Here is a 20,101-nt window from a genome sequence, read left to right on the forward strand (position 1 = left end):
TTCGCCCTTGCTAGTAATTAGCGAGGCAACAATGGCCTCATCTAGGGCCTTCGCAACCAGCAAGGGTCCCAAGCACAATGAAAAAAGAAAAATTAAAATGGAATAAAGATAAAATATTTAAGGCTAAATTGATGAAAGTGAAATAAGTTTAGGAGTAATTTTTCCCAAATTATGCTACAGCACCAAGTATGAGCAAACATAGCTATGTTTCTCAGGTTCTCGATCCATTTCTTCGATTCTCCGGTTCTAGTCCAATTTTGTTTGATTGGATTATTATCTAAGAACCTAGAACTAGATCTCACAGTACCAATTCCAAAAAACTTTGAACCAAAAGTCGGATCAAACCAACGATAAATTTGGAATTGATAATCAGAAAAGGGTTAATTGGGAACCATGCTCATCCCTACATCCAACACCAAATCAATGGGCACGTCCTCTAGAATATTAAAGACATTTGTGGAAGTCAAATTGAATAGAGTTAACTCATGCAATTAATTACATTTTTGTAGTTGGGTTTATCTTTCTATGCACAAGCAATATATGAATTTATTGCACAAGATAATCTTACTTTGGATAATAACCATAGATTTAACAGTAAAGGATGGGACGCTAATATTATTGATACAGATTCGACTCTCGCATTATGTAAAAAGGTGAAATAACCGTAGCGCCGCATGTCTATTAATTGACCCGTTGTGTTTAACATAGATTTTCTACGGCATCCCCACAGGATTTGTCCTGGGGACTTGTTATCTCCCCACAGCTCACAAGCACCACACATTGCCTTCCGCTCCCAAGAACCCGCGGACACTCCGCTCTCTCTTGCTCACCCCACTCAGCCATGTCCACTCTCCTCCACTTCACTCCTCCGTTCTCTCTCCTCAAACACCCGCCGCCCACCTCCGCCGCCCTCTCCTCCCTCCTCTCCCCTCCCCGCCCCGCCCTCCGCCCGGCTCGCCGCAGCGGCGCCGACCCCATCAGAGCCCACAAGGTGGTGATCGAGCACGAGGGCCAGGCCACGGAGCTGGAGGTGGAACCCGACGAGACCATCCTGTCCAAGGCCATCGACTCCGGCCTGCCCGTCCCCCACGACTGCAAGCTCGGCGTGTGCATGACCTGCCCGGCCCGGCTTGTCAGCGGGCCCGTCGACCAGAGCGAGGGCATGCTCAGCGACGACGTCGTGGAGCGTGGCTACGCCCTCCTATGCGTGTCGTACCCGACGTCGGATTGCACGATCAAGACTATCCCCGAGGAAGAGCTCTTGTCTCTGCAGCTCGCAACTGCTAATGACTAAAAATGAATTCTTTTTGTGCCTCAAAAGTGTTTCGTTCTCTTTTGACTGAACTAGGAGTTGGTTAATTTTTATGGCCAGAGAATACGAAACTATCTTCTTGCTCTGAGAATATTCGCGGCCCAGCATTCATGGACTGCATAGCTGTAGTGGTGGCTAAAGAGTGATGTTGCGATCTCGTTACTGAATTGATATGCTTATTCAAAAGCAGGCATTCAATGTGTATTCAACAGTCCGTCGCATCATTTCGCAAATCAATCCTGTAGGTTGGTCATTCTACTATTGAGGAATGAATATAGCTAAAAAGGAGTGCAGTCATGACGCGACTGTGGCTGATTTGAGGAGATGACAGAAGAGCATCTTAGTTCAATCCTGGAATGTAAGAAATTTATTAGACATTGAATGGGTCCCTTAGCATTTGAAATCTGAGGACTAGGAGTTTCAAGCAGAGATGCAAGTATGAATCTTCTTATTGTAAATGTAGCACTAGACAAACCTGGGGAAGCTAATTCATGGTGGATTAAGTTAACCTGTGCATTGAAAAGCTTGAATTCAGTCTGTGGTTGCAAACGGGATTATGGTTGCCTTGCCTCCTTGGTGGTGGAGGGAATGAACTTATCTTAGTTACATTAATTTTTTTAGCAAGTCAAAGTTGAAGTGTTGGGATGAAAACATTCCAAAAGGGAGGAAATTTCTTGCTTATTTGGAATTGGTGTTTGCAGGAATCATGAGATAATTGACACTTACGTGCAAAAAACATAATTAATGTCATGAGATGGATGTACTGATTTGCAGACAGTTATGATCGACTAAAACTTCTCTCAGAAATTTCTTGGCGTATGAACAAAAACCTTCATTGATAAAAGAAACCAATAAAAATGAAATCCTTGTCTGTCAACAGAAGGACAATAAATCCTGTACTTGTACAAGAGGTTTGTGCAACTTGGGTTTGTTACAGCTTTCAAAGGATATCCTTGATCAGTAGTCCGTCTTCACGGAAAAAATGGGCAGATACTACTTTCTCTCTCTCTGCAAACACTCATATCCAGGAGAACAGTGATAACTTACAATGTCATGCGACAGTTGTCTGTTTCTTGTTATACAATGAGATAAGTGAGTCAGGCCAAAAAGAAACAAAAGCCCGTAGTAGAGCGACCATCTAGAGGGTCACCAACCCGTTCAGCATAAAAATAAGCTTATCAACTCCAAGGTAGAATGAGCAGTGAAGACCATGAAATAATGTATTCTAGATTTATGGCTTTTTTAGTAATTTTTCGCACCGACTTCTACATGGAAACAAAATTGAAAATCTACTCAAACTCGTAGAAGGAAGCACACGTATCTTGCTTTTCTCGATATTTGAAGTCAATCTTTTGGATAAAAATCAGCAACTACTTTCCCATTTTAAGGGCCCCTTTGGTAACATATTTGTTCTCGAGAACAGGTTTCGAACAAAAATGATTTTTTCTAATTTTGTTTCTAGAAATAGAGAAATATTTTTTTTCTTCTTATTTCTGTTCCAAATTTGCTCCCTGACTACTAATCTATTCTCGAGAATAGAAAAATTAACTGATATTATCAAATAAATTTCTGTTATTTTTCTGTTTTCGAAAACAAAAGAGCATGAATTGCAGAAATAGGAGAATTATCAAATTGGCCCATGCTTCTTAAAGTCCTCTTCTCACGGTCAAAGTCCAACTCCACTTGACTCAAAAGTACAAGACAAATCAGGCTTTAACAAGGCGGGCACAAAGTCCAATTTGGACTTTCTCCCTACGGCTAGATTTTCCCGGTTTGAGTGAATTTCATTTTTGAGCTCAAACTCAAGATTTTTTTTTTTGTCAAAAAACTCAAGATTTATTTGAACACAAAATTGCAGCAGAAATTACATATATGCCATAAAAAAAAAATATCTACTTCAACGTTACTTTCCTCTAACAAAGGCGGTGCTAATACTATAGGCAATTCGAAAGACAAGTATGCCACAATGCAATACAAATATAACACTCAAATAAAGTATTATTTCACACAATTATTACAAACACCATATGTGAAAAGCAAAAGATGACACCTCACTTTACAATTTATTTTTTCAATCACACACAAAATACTCGTAGCAAACTATCTTACGGAAACTTGAAATAAATAAATAAATAAAAACTATCTTATGGAAAGACCTTTCAACCATAAACAAAAGAGCGGACTGTCTCTCTTTTCTCTCTATTCTGAGGCCCGCCGAGAGAAGCTCAATCTTTGGCTTTGTTGCTTACATTCTCAGGCTTTGCAATGCCCTGTTGTGAACCTCTCTCAGCGAAATGGTGCTGGACAGTTTTCGAAGGGTCATCAGGTTCATCACCGACATTTAATTGCACCGGACCGATTTCAAAAGGGTCCTCGGGTTCATCACCACGGTGCCGGACAAGTTTTGAGGATTTCGGACGGGTCTTCGGGTTCATATTTATATATTTTGTTGACGAAGGAGCCATCACCGAGAGTTCCTCATACCGAGAGTTCCTCATACTGCCGCTCATCTATATTTGTTGGTGGCGGAGGTGGCGGAGCAGCCATCACCACGAGTTCGTGCGGCGTCTGCGCATCCTCTGATGTTTCTTCATGAGCAGGTCGCGTGGCCCTACCTTCGGTGACCCCTGTTGAAATTATTATACCAGCTACAATAATGTAGTCGGTGAACATCCGGACAAGACGACAATTGTACCCAAGCGGAATGTACAAGGCAATATAAAGACTCAAGATAACAAAGAGAGCAACGATTCCGATGGTCAAGGCGACAACGGCGATCCAAGTGCGTTTGCTTACGGTCACGTAGACCCCAGCCGTAAAGGCCACTGACATTGTGGCAAGAGCTATGAGGAGCGGTAGCCTTGTCTTCCTAAGGGCATGAAGCACCGCCCAAGAATCCATGATCTGCGTCCAGAGAAGGATCACCACCACAATTATCGAGCTGTACATGGCGATGGTGTTGCAGATCACAAAGACGTCGTACATGGGTTTATTCAACAGTATAGCAATTCCTGCATCTGGTTCGGAGTCATTATATCCTCCAGGAACAGAAAAGCCAGCGGCAAACGTCATAGTGGCAATGAGAGTAGCCACGACCATACGGGTATTGGCCTCATTCTTCAGTCTATCCAAATCCGGAGGCTTCATATCTCTCCCAGGGTCTAAGCCTTTTGGCCAGCGAATTGCTTTGTCTTTGCTTTGGGGTGCTCCAGCAGATGCTAAGATTGTTCGCGTTAAGCTCTAGTTAAGGGTAATAGAGAAAAAGAAGACGGTTATTATCCATGAAGACGGACTAACAATCCATGATTTAGAGTTGAAAAAACTGAATTTTCTCAATTGTTTCGCAGACTTGCAATTGCAATCTTTTCTGAGATTACTGTAGAAACTTGATTCCACTCGGTAACTTCCGGATGCAGTTCAAAACGGGTCAAAATACAATTTAACTCCTATCGTCTCTCCCAGAAAGGAAGTAGGTAAAATAACAGTGACAAACAAAAATAGAAAACTTGTCAATCCGTTCTCTCGAGATCGTTACCTTGCGAAGTGGAGCATCGATTTCTTTCAATTGCTCTTCTACAATGTCGTGAGCCGTCGAGTTGCGGTTGTTTACAAGCTTAAGATCAACTCTTTTGTCCCGGGTGAGAGAGAGCAGAACCTCTGATTGCCAATGCAATGTGGCCACATGGAGAGGCGTATTTCCTTCCTCGTCTTTCGCATTTATAAGCTTCTCAAGCTCGGGATTGCTGAGTATGTACTTCACCACTGAGGCCCTTCCATATTTTGCCGCAACGTGAAGTATATTTTGCCCTTCATTAAAGTCTAGCAATTCTTCCGTATTTGGCCAATGTCTAAGCAGCTCCTTGACAATTTCAAGACGACCCATCTTACACGCCACATGGATCGGAAAATAGCCCTCTTTGTCACGCTTAAAGGCGCTCCGAGGAAACTCGTGGACCAAGAATTTGACTCCCTCGACATAATCCAAGTGTGCTGCTAGATGGAGGGGAGTACCATCTCCGGCATCTCTCAAACAAAATAGCTCTTTGGTTCGATTTGACATCTCTTTCAGCATATCTACATCATTAGAGAGCATGCAATGAATATATTCGTGTCATGCTCATGACCAAGTGTCTGGTAACACTACCCTGTAGCTATTATATTCTTCTTACATTGAAACAAAAACGATATTACGTTGGATTCATAATTGACATCTTTGGTTCCCAAGTAGTTTGTAACATTGGAGTAAACAAGGGCAGCTACGACGAAATAATAGAATTTACTGAATTGAGAGCCATAATCACAATCACTGACCTATCCTGCGGTGCGACACGGCTCCATGAACCGGCGACATGCCTTTGATCCTCGACGAAAGGTCTTCATTCCGATCCACTGCTCCCAGCAAAAGCTTGAAAATCTCCAAGTCCCCTGTCTCGACGGCCAAGTAGAGCGGGCACTTGCCCTCCTTGTTCTTCTCATACAGCAATCCAGAGCATCGGCTCAGGAGCAGATTGGTCAAATCGAAGTTGCCGTTCTTCACGGCCTCATGCAACGCCGTGTTCCCCAGATTGTTAAAATAGCTCTCAGGCATGCCATGATTGAGGAGGAGCTCGACCGTGCGGATCCTGCCAGCTCTTGCCGCGACGTGGAGCAGGTTTTCGCCTTGGTAGTTCTTGAGGAAGACGAAATACGCCCTACCAAAGAACTCGAGGAGCAGTCGGAGGATGTCGGCATTCTCCACGCCCGCTGTGACGTGGAACAGCGAGTTCCCGGATGGGCCCACCATCCTGACAAGGCCGGACAAGGAAACCCTCTCTTCGGCGGAATACATTTCGAGGGCTTCGATGAACTTGTCCACGTGACCTTCTTTCGCGGTGGTGCATAGCTGCAGATACACACGACTGTCGAATTCTGCCGGCTGCTGTGGTTCGTTCACTGGCTCTAGTGCTCTCAATCTGGTCATTCTCTGCTCCCAGATTTCTTCGTCCTTGACAGTTATGCTCACTCGATCGGAATCCATCTTTAAACTCTAAAACCTGAATATCGTCTCCTTCAAAGTTAGACGATAGTCTGGTTGAACTCTTTTGCTGTGTCACTTTGCTTCTCCGCTCTCCAAGATTTATAGCACAATCAACAACTTGGAGTTTTTTGTCCGGGCACATCATGTGGCCAAGTTCGAAGAGACAATATCTTTCGCGCGTGAAGGCTTCCACCACCGAATTCATTCTCAAATATCGTACTGCATTTATGTCAACCACATTGTCGGTGCATTTATAGTAACAAAATTGTCGATGCCGCATCTAAATTTTAGTCGATTTGGAAAGGCAAATCTGATTCGAACATAACTAAACTACTTGGCCAGCACTGGCAGAGCCAAGATTGATTTTTTGTGAGGTCAATAAGGAAAACGTTATTCTTAAACTTATACAAGATTCTGAAGCTTTGATCATATCCTAAATTTATAAAATATCGATACTCTAAATGTTGACCTTAAATATAAATTGGATCCACAATCTTCGTTTTTGTTGAATATATCTCACAATTCTTGATTATGCTCAAGCTGATTTATAACATAGCTAGTTATCAAATCGTACAAATAGTCTAAAACTAACTAAAAACTTTCCTAAATTCAGTTCACACACAAAAGTTATGCGCAAATTATATGGAACATCTGACCAAAAAAAAAAAGTGTCACTAAACAAAAATTGCCTGACAATTTAGGCCATAACTCTTACACGTGATTGGACTAGATCAAACAATACAATTTCACAATTAACGTAAGCCCCCAAACTAACTTAAACGGAGTCTAGTTTTTGTTAACGTGTGATTTTGAGACACTAGTTAGATATAATGATGTTGACACTCAAAATAATCCAAGAGAGACTCGTGACAAGCACGTGAGGAAGCGATAATCAGCTACGGGAAGAAACACCGAAGCAAGGAACGTTTCAATCAGAAAGGTGCCACGTGTCGGGATAAATTCTGGCGCCACTTCCTTCTAGAACAAGAAAAGCGCGCGGAGGGAGGCCACGATCAAAGCGGTTGGCGGTAATCCCCACGAGGTAAAAGAAAAGGCGCGAAGACTAGGAAACCGTCATTCCACGTGGCTTATGGAAAAAAGCAAAGCGTGGGGCCAAAGGAAGAAACCGCTCGGCGGTTACTAAAGAGCTTGCCTATAAATACCTCGCAATAGCAAAGATACAGAGACACACAACAAATCCAAAACACCTGCATTATCAAACTAGCTCTTAGCTCTTAACCTTTAGCCTTTAGCCTAGCCTAGCTGTAGCTTTGAGATTCCCGTCGTCGATTCAATTCCGGCGAGTATCATATCCAGAGTTAGGTGTCGTCGATTAGATTCCGGCGTCTGCTCGTTAGGTTCAGCACCGTCGATTAAATTCCGGTGTTGCACCCTTCACCCATCCTGTCCAATACCGTCGATTCAATTCCGGTATTGTGTCCTATAATTCCCTGTCCAGTCTTGTCGATTGAATTCCAGCATTGTGTCCTACGTTATTCCCCGATCCTGTCGATTCAATTCCGGGGTCACGTCGAAGTCTGTCAACATACCGTCACTATTGCGCGTTGGGCCGTCGAAGTTGTCGAAAGCCCGTTTGTAACGCGCCCATACGTGTAAATCTATTGCATTTGACACTCTCTCGTCCAAAACCGACCCGTAACTCCTTTTTGGAAAACGAACGGATTAAGTTCGATAAAGATTCTCGCATAAGCAACCTTTCTTTGGGCCATAGTCAATCTGGGCCTAGAACCCATAACCAGCAAAGCCTTGTCGAAGGATTTTAACGCGCAACAATCTTTTTTGGCACGCCCGGTGGGACCTTTGGTGTCGGTTCGAGAGAAGTGCTATGCCACGCACACGAGGACGTAACAACATAGACGGTGGTGGAGACGAGCCCCAGGAAGAAATACAACGAATGGAGTCATCCACGGCCCATCAAGAGGACGTCGAGGTCTCTCGACAGAACGTTGAGGAGCCAAAGAGAAATCCTGAAATGACGCCTGTCATGCTAACATCGATAAGGCGGACCATCGAAGAAGTCCAGAACAAGTTTGCTGATCACATGGTACAGCGGATGACCGAGGTTGTCGGGCCATTAATCATCAACACGTATCACGAATGTGCTGCGGGACAACATGGGATTATAATTAACCCACCTCATGCTCGGGAAGGGAATGGTTTCGTACCAGCAGCAAGTGGCGGTTTACCAGTAACAACACCGCCAAATATAGGCCTTGCGGGGCAGAATACTCAGCCTTTAGCACCTCCGCGGATTCTGCAACGAGGAGAGGCGTTACCGGCCAACGAACCCCGGACCCCGGTAAATGCAGACACGGGTATGTTCCCTAGACATCCTATTCGACAAGATATACTGCGGATATTTGTTATGCTTCCGGGACACCCCGTTCGACAAGACGAGAATATTGCTCGTCGGGAAGTAGCTGTCCAACATAACCCTGTCCCTATCAATGAACAACCGGTACCCATGATTGTCGAAAATCAGGGGGCAATACCCTTTAGGGGGCAATGGCAGGCTAGGGGGCAAGATCAATTACCCCAAGCCAAGGGGCAAGGGCAGTATGGACACCGGGCCATACGACCTGGATATCGCGAGATGAATCGGGCCTTCAACCACCAGGTCCCGAGCCAATGTTTCAGCCCGTTGTGCAACCCATATATCATCCTCCACAACCTGGATATCAAATGCCATATCAACCGCAGTACCATCAGCCAGTGTTTGACCAGGCACCCGTATACATTGACCCAATGGTAGGATACCGGGCTAATGTTTACCGAAAACCATACCCGGATTGGATGGATACGATCCCATATCCAAGAGGGTTTAAAATACCCGAGTTCACACTTTTTCTTGGGGAGGATGATCAGTCACGTATGAACATATCAACCGTTTTCTAGCACTATGTGGGGATGCTACACATGCGGATCACTCGGAAATTAAGGCTCTTTCCATTATCCTTGTCGAAAACAGCCTTTACATGGTATCTTTGCATTACCACCCAATTCGGTGTTGACATGGGAAACAGATGGAGCGTTTGTTTCATGGCCGGTTTCAAAGAGCGGTGTCGAACTTGTCGGTAGCATTTGTCGACGATGAAGCAAATGACAAACGAGACGGTCGACCGGTTTGTTGCAAGGTTTAACGGGCTAGGAACAAATGTTTAGTTCCTTTACCAGAAAAAACATTCGTCGAGTTCGCTTTCAACGGGTTGAAATTCGAAATACGAGATAGGATGGTGGGTCATCCATGTGCGAGATCTATTCGAATTATCCACGATGGCAACAAAGCACGAAAGTCCGCTCAAGGAAAAGACAAAAGGCACACCCGAAGAGGAGATGTAAGTTTTGTCGAGCCACCCGATTTCGACGAAGAATCAACGGAGCCCGTCGAAGTGGCCGTCGCCCAATTAACCATCGACAAGCCATACACTTGCCAAGCACTTTGTAGCCAAAAGGATGAAAGAAAAGTTAACTATAATGGCTAAAGCAAAAGAAGCAAGTGTATTATTCATTCGATGCGAATCGGGCGGAAGAAATTTTCGACATATCTTGGGCGACGGACAAATCAGCGACGGAAGGGCGTAAGATACCGTCCAAAGAAGAATTAGCGGGGAAGAAGTATTGCAAATGGCATCACTCATGGAGCCATAACACATCGGATTGTCTAGTCCTTAAAAAGAACATTCAAGAAGCGATTCGACAAGGAAAGATCAAATTTGTTGAAGACAAAGGGAAACCCCCGATGGATGTAGACGCGGATCCTTTTCCGGTGATTCTTGGAATGGTATCTTTAAAGCGATCGAGTAAAAGCCATACGTCAACAAATTTATGCGCTTATTGTAGGCGAAAATTGGGAAACATGAGTACACCCGAGGAAGGGTACCAAAAGAGCAATCGAACCGATCATAGCAATAAGACGCCTTTTCACATTGAAAGTGCCGGACCTCGAAGAAGTTCCAATCATCGGAGAGTTTATAAGTCTTTTAAGCAGAGATACGATGAAGGGGACCCTACAATTGGTACTTTAGGTGAGCCAAGTGGCAAGTTTGATTATTACGTAAGCTATGGTCCATCAACCCCACATCCCCAGGAAAGAGTCCACTATGGATGGGGAAAGGAGTTCGACAGAGATTTTCGACAAGGCCTTCATGAGCCACATCGTCGACGCACTCTTAAGATACCAAGCAACCCTGTAGAAGGGTCATGGTATGAGGTGACGGAAGATCAAGAAAAGGAGAAAATTTTGACCCGAACTCAGAAGAGAAGGGTGCAAAGAAAGAACAGGGTCCGCATACTACGGCAACAGGAGATTCCAGCCGGTCATGACTCGATGGCAGCAGCTCCTAACCACACCAAACTGCGGAGGCCGAGAAATCTGGTTTGGCGACGACGACCGGAAGAGACACACCCAGCTCAAGAAAAAGAGGACAATGGTACAAAGACACAGAAAACATCCGCATCCAAATCTCGATTTAAAACCCCGCTAGCGAGTCGGTTTTCCCCCTAAGCTCTTGTATGGTACGAGTTAAGTTACCACACGAGTTTCAACTCGAGTCGACCTCAGGTGACGGCGGCTATAAAGAAACGACGCAAGAAAAGGAAGGGGCTCGGTTTTGCTTCAGCGATGAAGATACCATGGAATTCAGGAAACCCATGGAAGATCTCTCAAATCACTTGAGGTCGCTCAATATAAATGCCAAGATCAACGGGCGACCGGTAATGAAAGTCTTGGTGGATGGCGGTTCAACGTTAAATCTCATTCCATACCGCTTCTTTAAGAAAATCGGGAGGAATGATGACGAAATAATCCCATCGAATATACAGTTATCCGATTTCACCGGCGAAATTACTCAAGTAAAGGGAGTATATGTCGCTGACCCGACCGTCGGATCTAAAACATCGAGGACGTCTTTCTGCGTTGTCGACGCCGACGGATCTTATAACTTGCTGTTGGGACGGGATTGGATACATGGAAACCAATGTGTCTCATCGACACTTCACCAGATGCTAGCATTTTGGAATGGGGACAAAGTGGAATATGTAAAAGCAAATCCCCGGACTTATGTTACCTGGACCCGTATATCCGGTAGGGACAAAGTGATCTCGGATGATTGCCTTCGCATATCTAAGCCGCCTGAAGTGGACCCAAGAGATATTACATTCTGCCATTTCGACAAAGGGAGTACCGAGTAGATCCCAAGAAAAGAACCGGTGGAACCGATCGACCCGTTTTCCGATGGAAAGTCGGTCATTTGCGCAAAACCTCGCCGAGAGGTATGCGGCCTACGTGGCCGAGCAAAGTGATCAAGCCCGACAGCTTGCAGACGGCATTTTAGATTTTGAAGACTCACCAATTAAGGAAGACGACAAGGTAATTCAAGCTCAAGACCCATTGGAAGAGATCAATCTCGGAGATGAGGCCCGTCCTCAACCTACTTATGTAAGCCAACTACTCGATCAGAGATACAAGGTTCAAATGGTAAACCTATTGAAAAAATATAAGGATTGATTTGCCTGGAATTACCATGAGATGCCTGGACTCTCGAGGAGCATAGTTGAGCATCGATTACCAATTAAAAGAGGATTTCGACCACACCAACAGGCCGCTAGAAGATTCGCTCCCGAAGTGATCCTTAAAGTTAAGGAGGAAATCGAGCGTCTCCTTTCAGCCGGATTCATAAGACCAGCAAGGTATGTCGAATGGTTGTCAAATATCGTGCCTGTTAAGAAGAAGAACGGCAAACTCCGAGTGTGCGTTGATTTTCGAGACATTAATGCGGCCACCCCTAAAGACGAGTACCGGATGCCCATCGCCGATATGTTGATCGATTAGGCATCCAATAATGAAATGATGTCGCTCATGGACGGGCATTCTGGGTACAATCGGATATTCATAGCAGCGGAGGATGTTCACAAGACAGCATTTAGATGCCCCGGGGCCATTGGTACGTTCGAATGGGTCGTCATGCCTTTCGGTTTGAAGAATGCTGGTGCTACGTATCAAAGGGCAATGAATTATATCTTCCACGATATGATTGGGGAGTTTATGGAGGTCTACATCGATGACATCATCGTCAAGACAGCACCTGTAAGTCATCTGGACCACTTAGAGCAAGTTTTTGAGAGAATGCGCAAATTTAAGTTAAAAATGAATCCTTTGAAATGCGCTTTCGGGATAAAAGCTGGCAACTTTCTTGGCTTTTTGGTTCATCAGAGAGGTATAGAAGTAGATATGAACAAAGCTAAGGCTATTTTAATTGCCATCTCCCGATAATAAAAAACAGCTGCAAATGTTAATCGGGAAATTAAATTTCTTGCGGCGTTTTATAGCTAACCTCTAAGAAAAAATCGAAATTTTCTCCCCGTTGCTCAAATTGAAGAATGAGCGAGAGTTTATGTGGGAAGAGAAACATCAGGTGGCTTTCGACAGGTTAAAAGAGTATCTCATCAAGCCACAAAGTGTTGACGCCACCAAAGGCGGGACGGCCATTAAAGTTGTATTTATCGGCCGGCGATACAACGATCGGGAGTATGCTTGGCTCAAGAAAACGACGAAGGGAAAGAGCCGGGCCGTATACTACCTAAGTAGGATGCTCAACGATCTTTGAGACAAGATACACGTCCATCGAAAAACTATGTTTATCATCGTACTACGCCCGTACAAAATTACGACATTATATGTTGCCGACTACGGTACATGTAATTTGTAAAGCAGACGTGATTAAGTACATGTTGTCCAGGCCAATCATTAGGGGCCGGATTGCAAAATGGGCGTTTACTCTAATAGAAATCGATCTGATTTATGTGCCGCTCAAAGCGATAAAAGGGCAGGCAATATCCGATTTCATTATCGAATACCCTTCAGGTTTAAAAGTCGAGAATGATGAAAATTATCTGGGTATTGCACCTTGGATATTATATTTCGATGGGTCGGTGGCATCCGGTTCAGCAGGCGCGAGAATCATGGTCATATCACCTTTTCGACGAGAAAACAAAACTCATATTCGAGCTTGACTTTGAATGCTCAAATAATCAAGCCGAATAGGAAGCCCCGATCGTGGGTTCGAATGTTTTAATTGACATGGGGATCGGGTCAATTAAAGTGAAGGGCGATTCTCATTTGGTGATCAAACGGCTAAATGGTGAGTATCAATGTTTGAATGAAAACATTATTAGGCATCACCACCTGGCAAAAGAATTGTTGTCGAAGTTCGTCAAATACGAGCTAATCCATGTCAAGAGGAGTGAAAATTCAGAGGCTAATGAATTGGCTCGGATGGCGTCGGGATATCGTATATCGAAGGAATTAGCGGACCACATCATTACTCAAGTAAGAACCTTACCATCAATAGATGCCCGGGTAATGATGATTGAGCGATCCGAAAGCTCAGGAGAAACCAGCGGCCAACAAGATTGGAGAACCCCTTTGGTAAACTACTTGAAGAACCCGGGTTCTGGCAATAGGGACTTCAAAAGGAAAGCCTTAAAATATTTGTTGATCGACAACGAGTTGTATCGAAAGACAATCGACGGACTGCTTCTCAAGTGCTTAGGCGGGGAGGAAGCAATGCTAGTCATGACGGAAGTCCATGAAGGGATACGTGGTGCACATCAGGCTGGATTGAAAACAAAGTGGTTGTTAAGACGACATGGGTATTTTTGGCCAACAATCACCCAAGACTGCATCGATTACGCGAAGGGGTGTCAATCGTGCTAAAGGCATGGACCAATCCAGCAAGTACCTGCCAGACCGATGAACCCAATTATCAAGCCATGGCCATTTCGAGGTTGGGCAATGGACATAATAGGGAAAATTTATCCTCCCTCGTCGAAGAAGCACGGTTTCATTTTAGTAGCCACAGATTACTTCACAAAATGGGTTGAAGCGGCGTCATATAAAAGCGTGACACAAAAACGGTTAGGGAGTTCATCGAAGAGCGAATTATTCATCGATTTGGAATTCCAGAGACTATCACTGCCGACCAAGGGACGGTCTTTCACGAGCCAAGAAATACGAGACTTTGCTAAGTCAAGGGGTATCAAGATGATTCATTCGACGCCCTATTACGCTCAAGCTAATGGCTGCGAAGCCTCCAACAAAATAATCATCGGATTGATTAAAAAGCATTTGGAGGACAACCCAAGGGAATGGGACTCATTGTTGTCGACGGTGTTATGGGCTTATCGAACTTCCAAAAGATCAAGTCTTTGAGTCACTCCTTACATGCTAACGTATGGACAAGAGGCCAGTGTTACCCCTGGAGATTACGGTGTAATCATTGAGAGTAAAACTCCGAGGATGGTATAGCTAAAGAGCAAGACGATGAAATGATGTACACCAATATTGATGAATTGGGAGAAAACCGAGCCACAAAGACTTTGGAAAAATTGATGGCTCGAAGCGAAGAGTTGCCAAGGCTTACAACAAACACGTGAAAGCCAAGCGTTTCGACGTGGGAGACTTGGTGTGGAAGACTATTTTGCCTATGAACCTCGACATGGCAAAAAATTCGGCAAATGGTCGTCGAAGTGGGAAGGACCATACTTGATAGTAGACGCTCTCCCGGAAATGCATATCGAGTAATGGAAATTGATGGAAGAGAACTACAACGCTCAATCAACGGGAAGTATTTAAAAAAGTTCTACCCATCGATGTGGGAAATGCGAGAAGCGTTAGAAGACAAGGAGTGAGAAAATCCAATTCATTCATAAAACTTCAATACATCCCTCACTCTCTTTCTTTCCCCCTTTTTCTCTCTTTCTCTCTCTTTCTCTCTTCCTTCCTCTCTCTCTTCTGCTCGCCCCAGCAAACCTTCACTGGAAGTGCTCCCCGAAACGAACCACGAAACCCCGCAGCCGGCACTCCAACTTGGCGTTCTCTTCCGCGGTGATGAGCTTCAGCCAACTCTTCCCGATGTGTCGCCTCCACTGTCCTTCTCGCCCTCCAGCCCGCTGAAGGTGCTCTTTCGACCCCCGCAGAAGACCATTGGCAGAGTCCAACATGGCCTTCGGACCCTCCAAAGGGAGCCTAATGGAAGCCAAGGAACGGGTCTCACAGGCTTCAGCCGGTTCATGTTCCCGCTGCTCGGTTTCCTTCGGAGGCCTTCGCAGTGTCGCCGGGCCGGTAGTCGCGGCGGTCGGAAACAATGTTCCGAAGTTGAAGGACGCTAGCATGAGAGGCATGGAGAGCTTCTTGGACGTTGCAGAGTTCCTTGTGCACTACTTCTCCGTTCTCAATCTCTTCAATCTTACACCAAACTTCATGTTCGGTGAGATCATGCTGAGACATGGTCGCCAGATTCCGGCAAAACTTATCCAGCCCGTAGTCGAAGAGCGTGACAAACTCTTTGTAGTCCGACGGGAACAGATGGTCGGAGGGAAGATTTTGAGGCGCAGAACGGTTGAGCAGGTTGTGAAGTTTATCGAGGGCTCGCGGTTTCACCACCAAGCATGGGTGTAGGTGTAACTCGGAAGGGAGATAATCTCCCTCCGGATAGCCGAGAACTCACGCCCGAAGTATGTAGGGGGAGACGAAGCCGTAGAAGAAGAAGCACGCTCCATTAAGGCTTTGAGGAAGTTTTCTCTAAGAATCAAAGGACATAAGGGTTTGGATGAAGACGCACTCCGGGCAAGTAACCCTATTTATAGATAAAGGCCAAGGAACGGTTCGCCCCACGATCGTGAGTATCCGCCCACGACCTTCCGACGATCGAGGCAGTAAAGGATAGTGGGCGGTTATCGAGGCGAGAAGGTATATCGCGATTGGTGAAACACATAAGCAACCATAATGGCGCAAGTGGCGGGTTTTCCGCTGGCTATTAACCATAACGAACCGTCATGACGATTCGAATTCGGAAGAAGAAATCGGAAACGACGCCTTTCATTAAATGCCGCATGGAAAAAGGGTGATCCCGAGAAGATCGCGTCATGATGAACTTTGGAGAATTGACACTAAGACCGGCGGTTCAATGATAGAACAAGATGATAAGGACAAGTGGCATTAATATGGAACTAGCAACAGATGACTACAATACGTCTTTGTTCAAGACTCAAGACGAAACTATGAAGTAGCATTTCATCATATGGGTTGGCGTCAACAATTGCCTCTTTTTCGATGACCGGCTTGCATCATATCAAGGTGCAATGATTCGCAAATTGCCTCTTCTTTGTTTGATTGCCTTCAATTGTGCGAGATAGTACTTGCGGTGGTGGTACAACCGTCACTTTCCAGGGTATCAAGAACACTACGTCAATAAGCCGCTCATTGTCAAGCAAGAAGGGAATCTGTTTCCAACTTGTCGATAATCGCTAGTTCACGCTGCCTTATCCTGAAGGACCGTAAAGTCGAGCTAAATGTGAGGAAAAGTTCATTAATGGCAAATCCAAGGGCACGACATTGGACCGGATAGGGCAAATGGGCCAGAAAAGCAAGGAGAGCTTTGATCTCATCCTCGATAGGCGCTTGGTTACATATGTAGGCATATCCTCCTCCTAGTAAGTCATGCAGGTGTGACCACTTGCCGCGAAGGTATGAATAGTCGCAACGAAGAGTATTCGATGGGCCAGCCGAGGCACTCGCCATGTTCATATGAACAACCCACGATTTGTTGGGTAAGTCATCCGTGCGGCTATATCGAAGCCGGTGAATCATCCGGGAAGAAAGTCGGATCAATAATTACATCAAGCAAGAATGCGGGGAGTACTCACTTTCATTATCAGATTGCTTATAACAACAGAGGGTTTACCTTCATCAATTGGTTGTTCAAGTATAATGCTCGGAATAATGAAAGAAGCAGGTCTTCTTAGAGGATGCAATAAGCCCAATGAGTGTCGACGGACTTTCGAGAGAACGTCCATTGACCGGGTTGAGAACAAAGAGGAGCGATAGGAGAGCCACCACTTGTCGAAAAATGAGGTGCTACAAGGATGGTCAGAGAAGCGGACAAATATAAAGCGCCCGAGAACGGCATGAACAACTTCGATATGGTCCATCATGTCGGTTACCTCTTTCTTGCGGCCAGAGAAAGGGAAATTCATGGAATACACCACCGGCATTGGAATCCCCTGAGTAAGCCCGAACTGGCGAGCACCATAATGAGGATTATAAATCTCAAGTCCCGATGAGAATTTTCCCCCACCGGACAAATTCATAGCTAAGTCACCAGGCTAACACGCTCATCCGTAAAAGATAAGAATCGGGATCCGCACTCGAGGAGCTATAGATATCATTATCGACGTGCAGCTGGAGAAATCAAAATCGGTGAGAGACAACGGTTCGCAAGGGAAGTTATCGAAAGCGGTAAGATTGTCGGGGGCACGGCGAAGGGCCTGATTGAACGCCATGGGTACATCACCCCTTTTCGAGGATTCGGTCGTCGAAGTGAGCGTTTGATCAAAAAACATATGAGGAAAGTACACTCGGACCCAATGGTGTAGAATCCATAAAGGACCCGAAAAGGGGGCAGGATGATTATCCATCAGCGAAGATTGAGCATCCGACAATCCCCGATATAATGCAGCCGGGAACATTCGGCCTAGGCCAACATCAACACCACATGCCAGTTCATAGGCCATATCAAGAAATTCGAGGAAATTCGACATGTGGGAGACAAAAGACATATTTGCAAAGCCAACATAAAATGAAGGCTGTATGTTCCTCGAGAAGAATGGGTCCCGAAGGTTTAGCATGGCGATCCATGAATTCGCCATATGGCGAGTCAAGGCAGCAGGACATATCAAGGGAAAATTGGTCGTCCGGATGTTGAGGGTCACCATCGATAAATGGAGAAAGACCCGATCGAAACCAAATATCAAGAAGGGTAGGGGTCACTGGACCAATAGGCAAAAAGAAATGGTTCGATGACGGTGACCAAAAGCAACACAAGCTACCGACGAGGCCATACTCCGAAGAATCAATGAATGTACCGCAAAAGGACAGTAGGACATCTATCCGGCCTCGTGCCCACGTGGTAGCCGCTTCTCCTTCTAATCGTTTGTACCAGTTGTAAAACCGATGGTCGAAGCTTGGGTATGAAGAAAATCTATAGTTACTCGACGACCAAGCAGAGGCACGGATAATAGATTGCTCGAAGGGTAAGACTTCTTCGAAGAAGCGGGGAAAGCAATTAATCAGTGAAGAGGGAGGTGGCAAACTTGTGAAATGCGGACCCAAAATTATGTGACCATTGCTGGGTTGGTGATCCATGAAGGATAAGGAAAGTTCCCTTTTGGCCTCATTGTGAGAGAAGGCGTCGAAGCGCGACAAGCAGGAAGCTGCGCGAGTACTCATGTGAACTTGATAGCAGAGTTCATTTGGAGGCAATCATTATTTATAAGGGATTTTGAAGTAACCGACTCGGGATTGTGATGGCAGTTACTCGGACGTGGGCAATTACATGGATCGTGGCGGAATGCAATACGGAAAATAAGGAGAAAGAAGGGGAAATTTTATTGACGAAAATCGGGATACAAAGCCGCCTTGATTCCCTCAAGCGGTTCACAGAGTAAACGTTCAAACTTCTTATTTTTATCTATGTACATATTCCTAGTATGACGTCGGTCTACTTACGCTTGCATAACCCGAGCGCAATCGGCTCGTTTCCTCTCTTCTAACGAAACCGCGAGCGTTTTCGGTTGATCTTCTATAGAGGATCGACGAGAAAGTACTGTCGATCGCCGACTTCGAGTCTCCTCTAGTTCTCTCTCTATCGCCAGCCTTTGTTGCTCCAAGGTAGCCTCCTTCTTATCTAAAGCAGCAAGCTCGTCAACAGCGGATTGAAGGGACTGTTCTCCTTAAGTTACAAGTTGCCTCGCCTCTTGGGTCTCGGAACCGGGAGAAAAGAGCCGATCGGGAAAGTTCGACAGAGCAAGCACCTTGTCCCGACACCGTCGAAAATGCATGAAGGGAGTAGGAAAGTGCTCCAAGAATGCTTTCAGCCGGCGGACTAAGCCTTCGGGAAGCTTCGCGCTGATTTCCTCTTTGACCGACCACTCCATCACGGATTGGATGTTTCGAATATTCGATGGGTTGTCAACAAAAGAGGCTACCCCTGAATGAACAAGGTCGAGGGAGCAAGATAACATGATTCCCAGTTTGCTGAAAATCTCTGAGTCGGGTGAGCTGCTTGATTGGGGCATACTCGGGTGATCTGAAGAGCGAGAAGAGCCAGCGGGATGAGCTTGAACGTCTTCGATGGGCGACGGAAGAAGAGAAGCGGCAGGAAGATCCCGGATAATATCCGCAGATGAAGGATCTTCGGGTGTTGAGGAACTTTCAGCTATCAAAGGAACTTCGACTATCGGGGTCGAGATAATAGCAAGGGTCATCAAAATAGGTTCCCCTTGAGGCTCTGTAGGCGAAGGAGCCGCGGGTGCAAACAGATCCTCAGCAACGGCAATATTGCTAGACACCCCAAAGAGGTGGATCAAGATCTACCAAAGGATCTTTGGGACAAACAGGTTGGAGACGCTTCTTGACGGGCCGAGGGACTATCGGAGATTCCACCGGAGATTTGCTCTTCTTCGCTATCATCTTTCGCCGTTTAAGAGAAGTGAGCGTCTCCTCATCAGCTCCGTCGTCGGAATCATCACCTAACGGCGAAAATAAAGCAAAAATCACCTCGGGCCCGTAATACTGCGAAGACCGGGAAGAAAAAGACCCACCTGAAACGATCGTCGGACGTTTGCGACCACCAATCGAAAGGGCTCTGGTGGCATCCTTTTCCCGAGTTTTCTTCAAAGCAGGACCGAAGGGC

At 45.5% G+C, this 20,101-nt stretch overlaps 2 protein-coding genes across 2 annotated transcripts; one reads left to right on the plus strand and one right to left on the minus strand.

Annotated features, from left to right (window-relative positions):
• The first annotated feature begins 732 nt into the window (after positions 1–732).
• On the plus strand, positions 733–19,269 carry LOC115733477 (ferredoxin C 1, chloroplastic-like). Its single transcript, XM_048282189.1, has 2 exons — positions 733–1,327; positions 19,259–19,269. Exon 1 carries the CDS (start codon positions 842–844, stop codon positions 1,292–1,294), a length of 453 nt encoding a protein of 150 aa, XP_048138146.1. The 5' UTR covers positions 733–841; the 3' UTR covers positions 1,295–1,327; positions 19,259–19,269.
• On the minus strand, positions 3,538–6,338 carry LOC115729136 (protein ACCELERATED CELL DEATH 6-like). Its single transcript, XM_048277740.1, has 4 exons — positions 5,624–6,338; positions 4,848–5,386; positions 3,797–4,552; positions 3,538–3,612 (listed from the first exon to the last, which is right to left on the minus strand). Exons 1-4 carry the CDS (start codon positions 6,327–6,329, stop codon positions 3,538–3,540), a joined length of 2,076 nt encoding a protein of 691 aa, XP_048133697.1. The 5' UTR covers positions 6,330–6,338.
• Positions 19,270–20,101: the final 832 nt, after the last annotated feature.

Source organism: Rhodamnia argentea, chromosome 1 (genome assembly GCF_020921035.1).
Source record: "Rhodamnia argentea isolate NSW1041297 chromosome 1, ASM2092103v1, whole genome shotgun sequence".
NCBI lineage: Eukaryota > Viridiplantae > Streptophyta > Magnoliopsida > Myrtales > Myrtaceae > Rhodamnia > Rhodamnia argentea.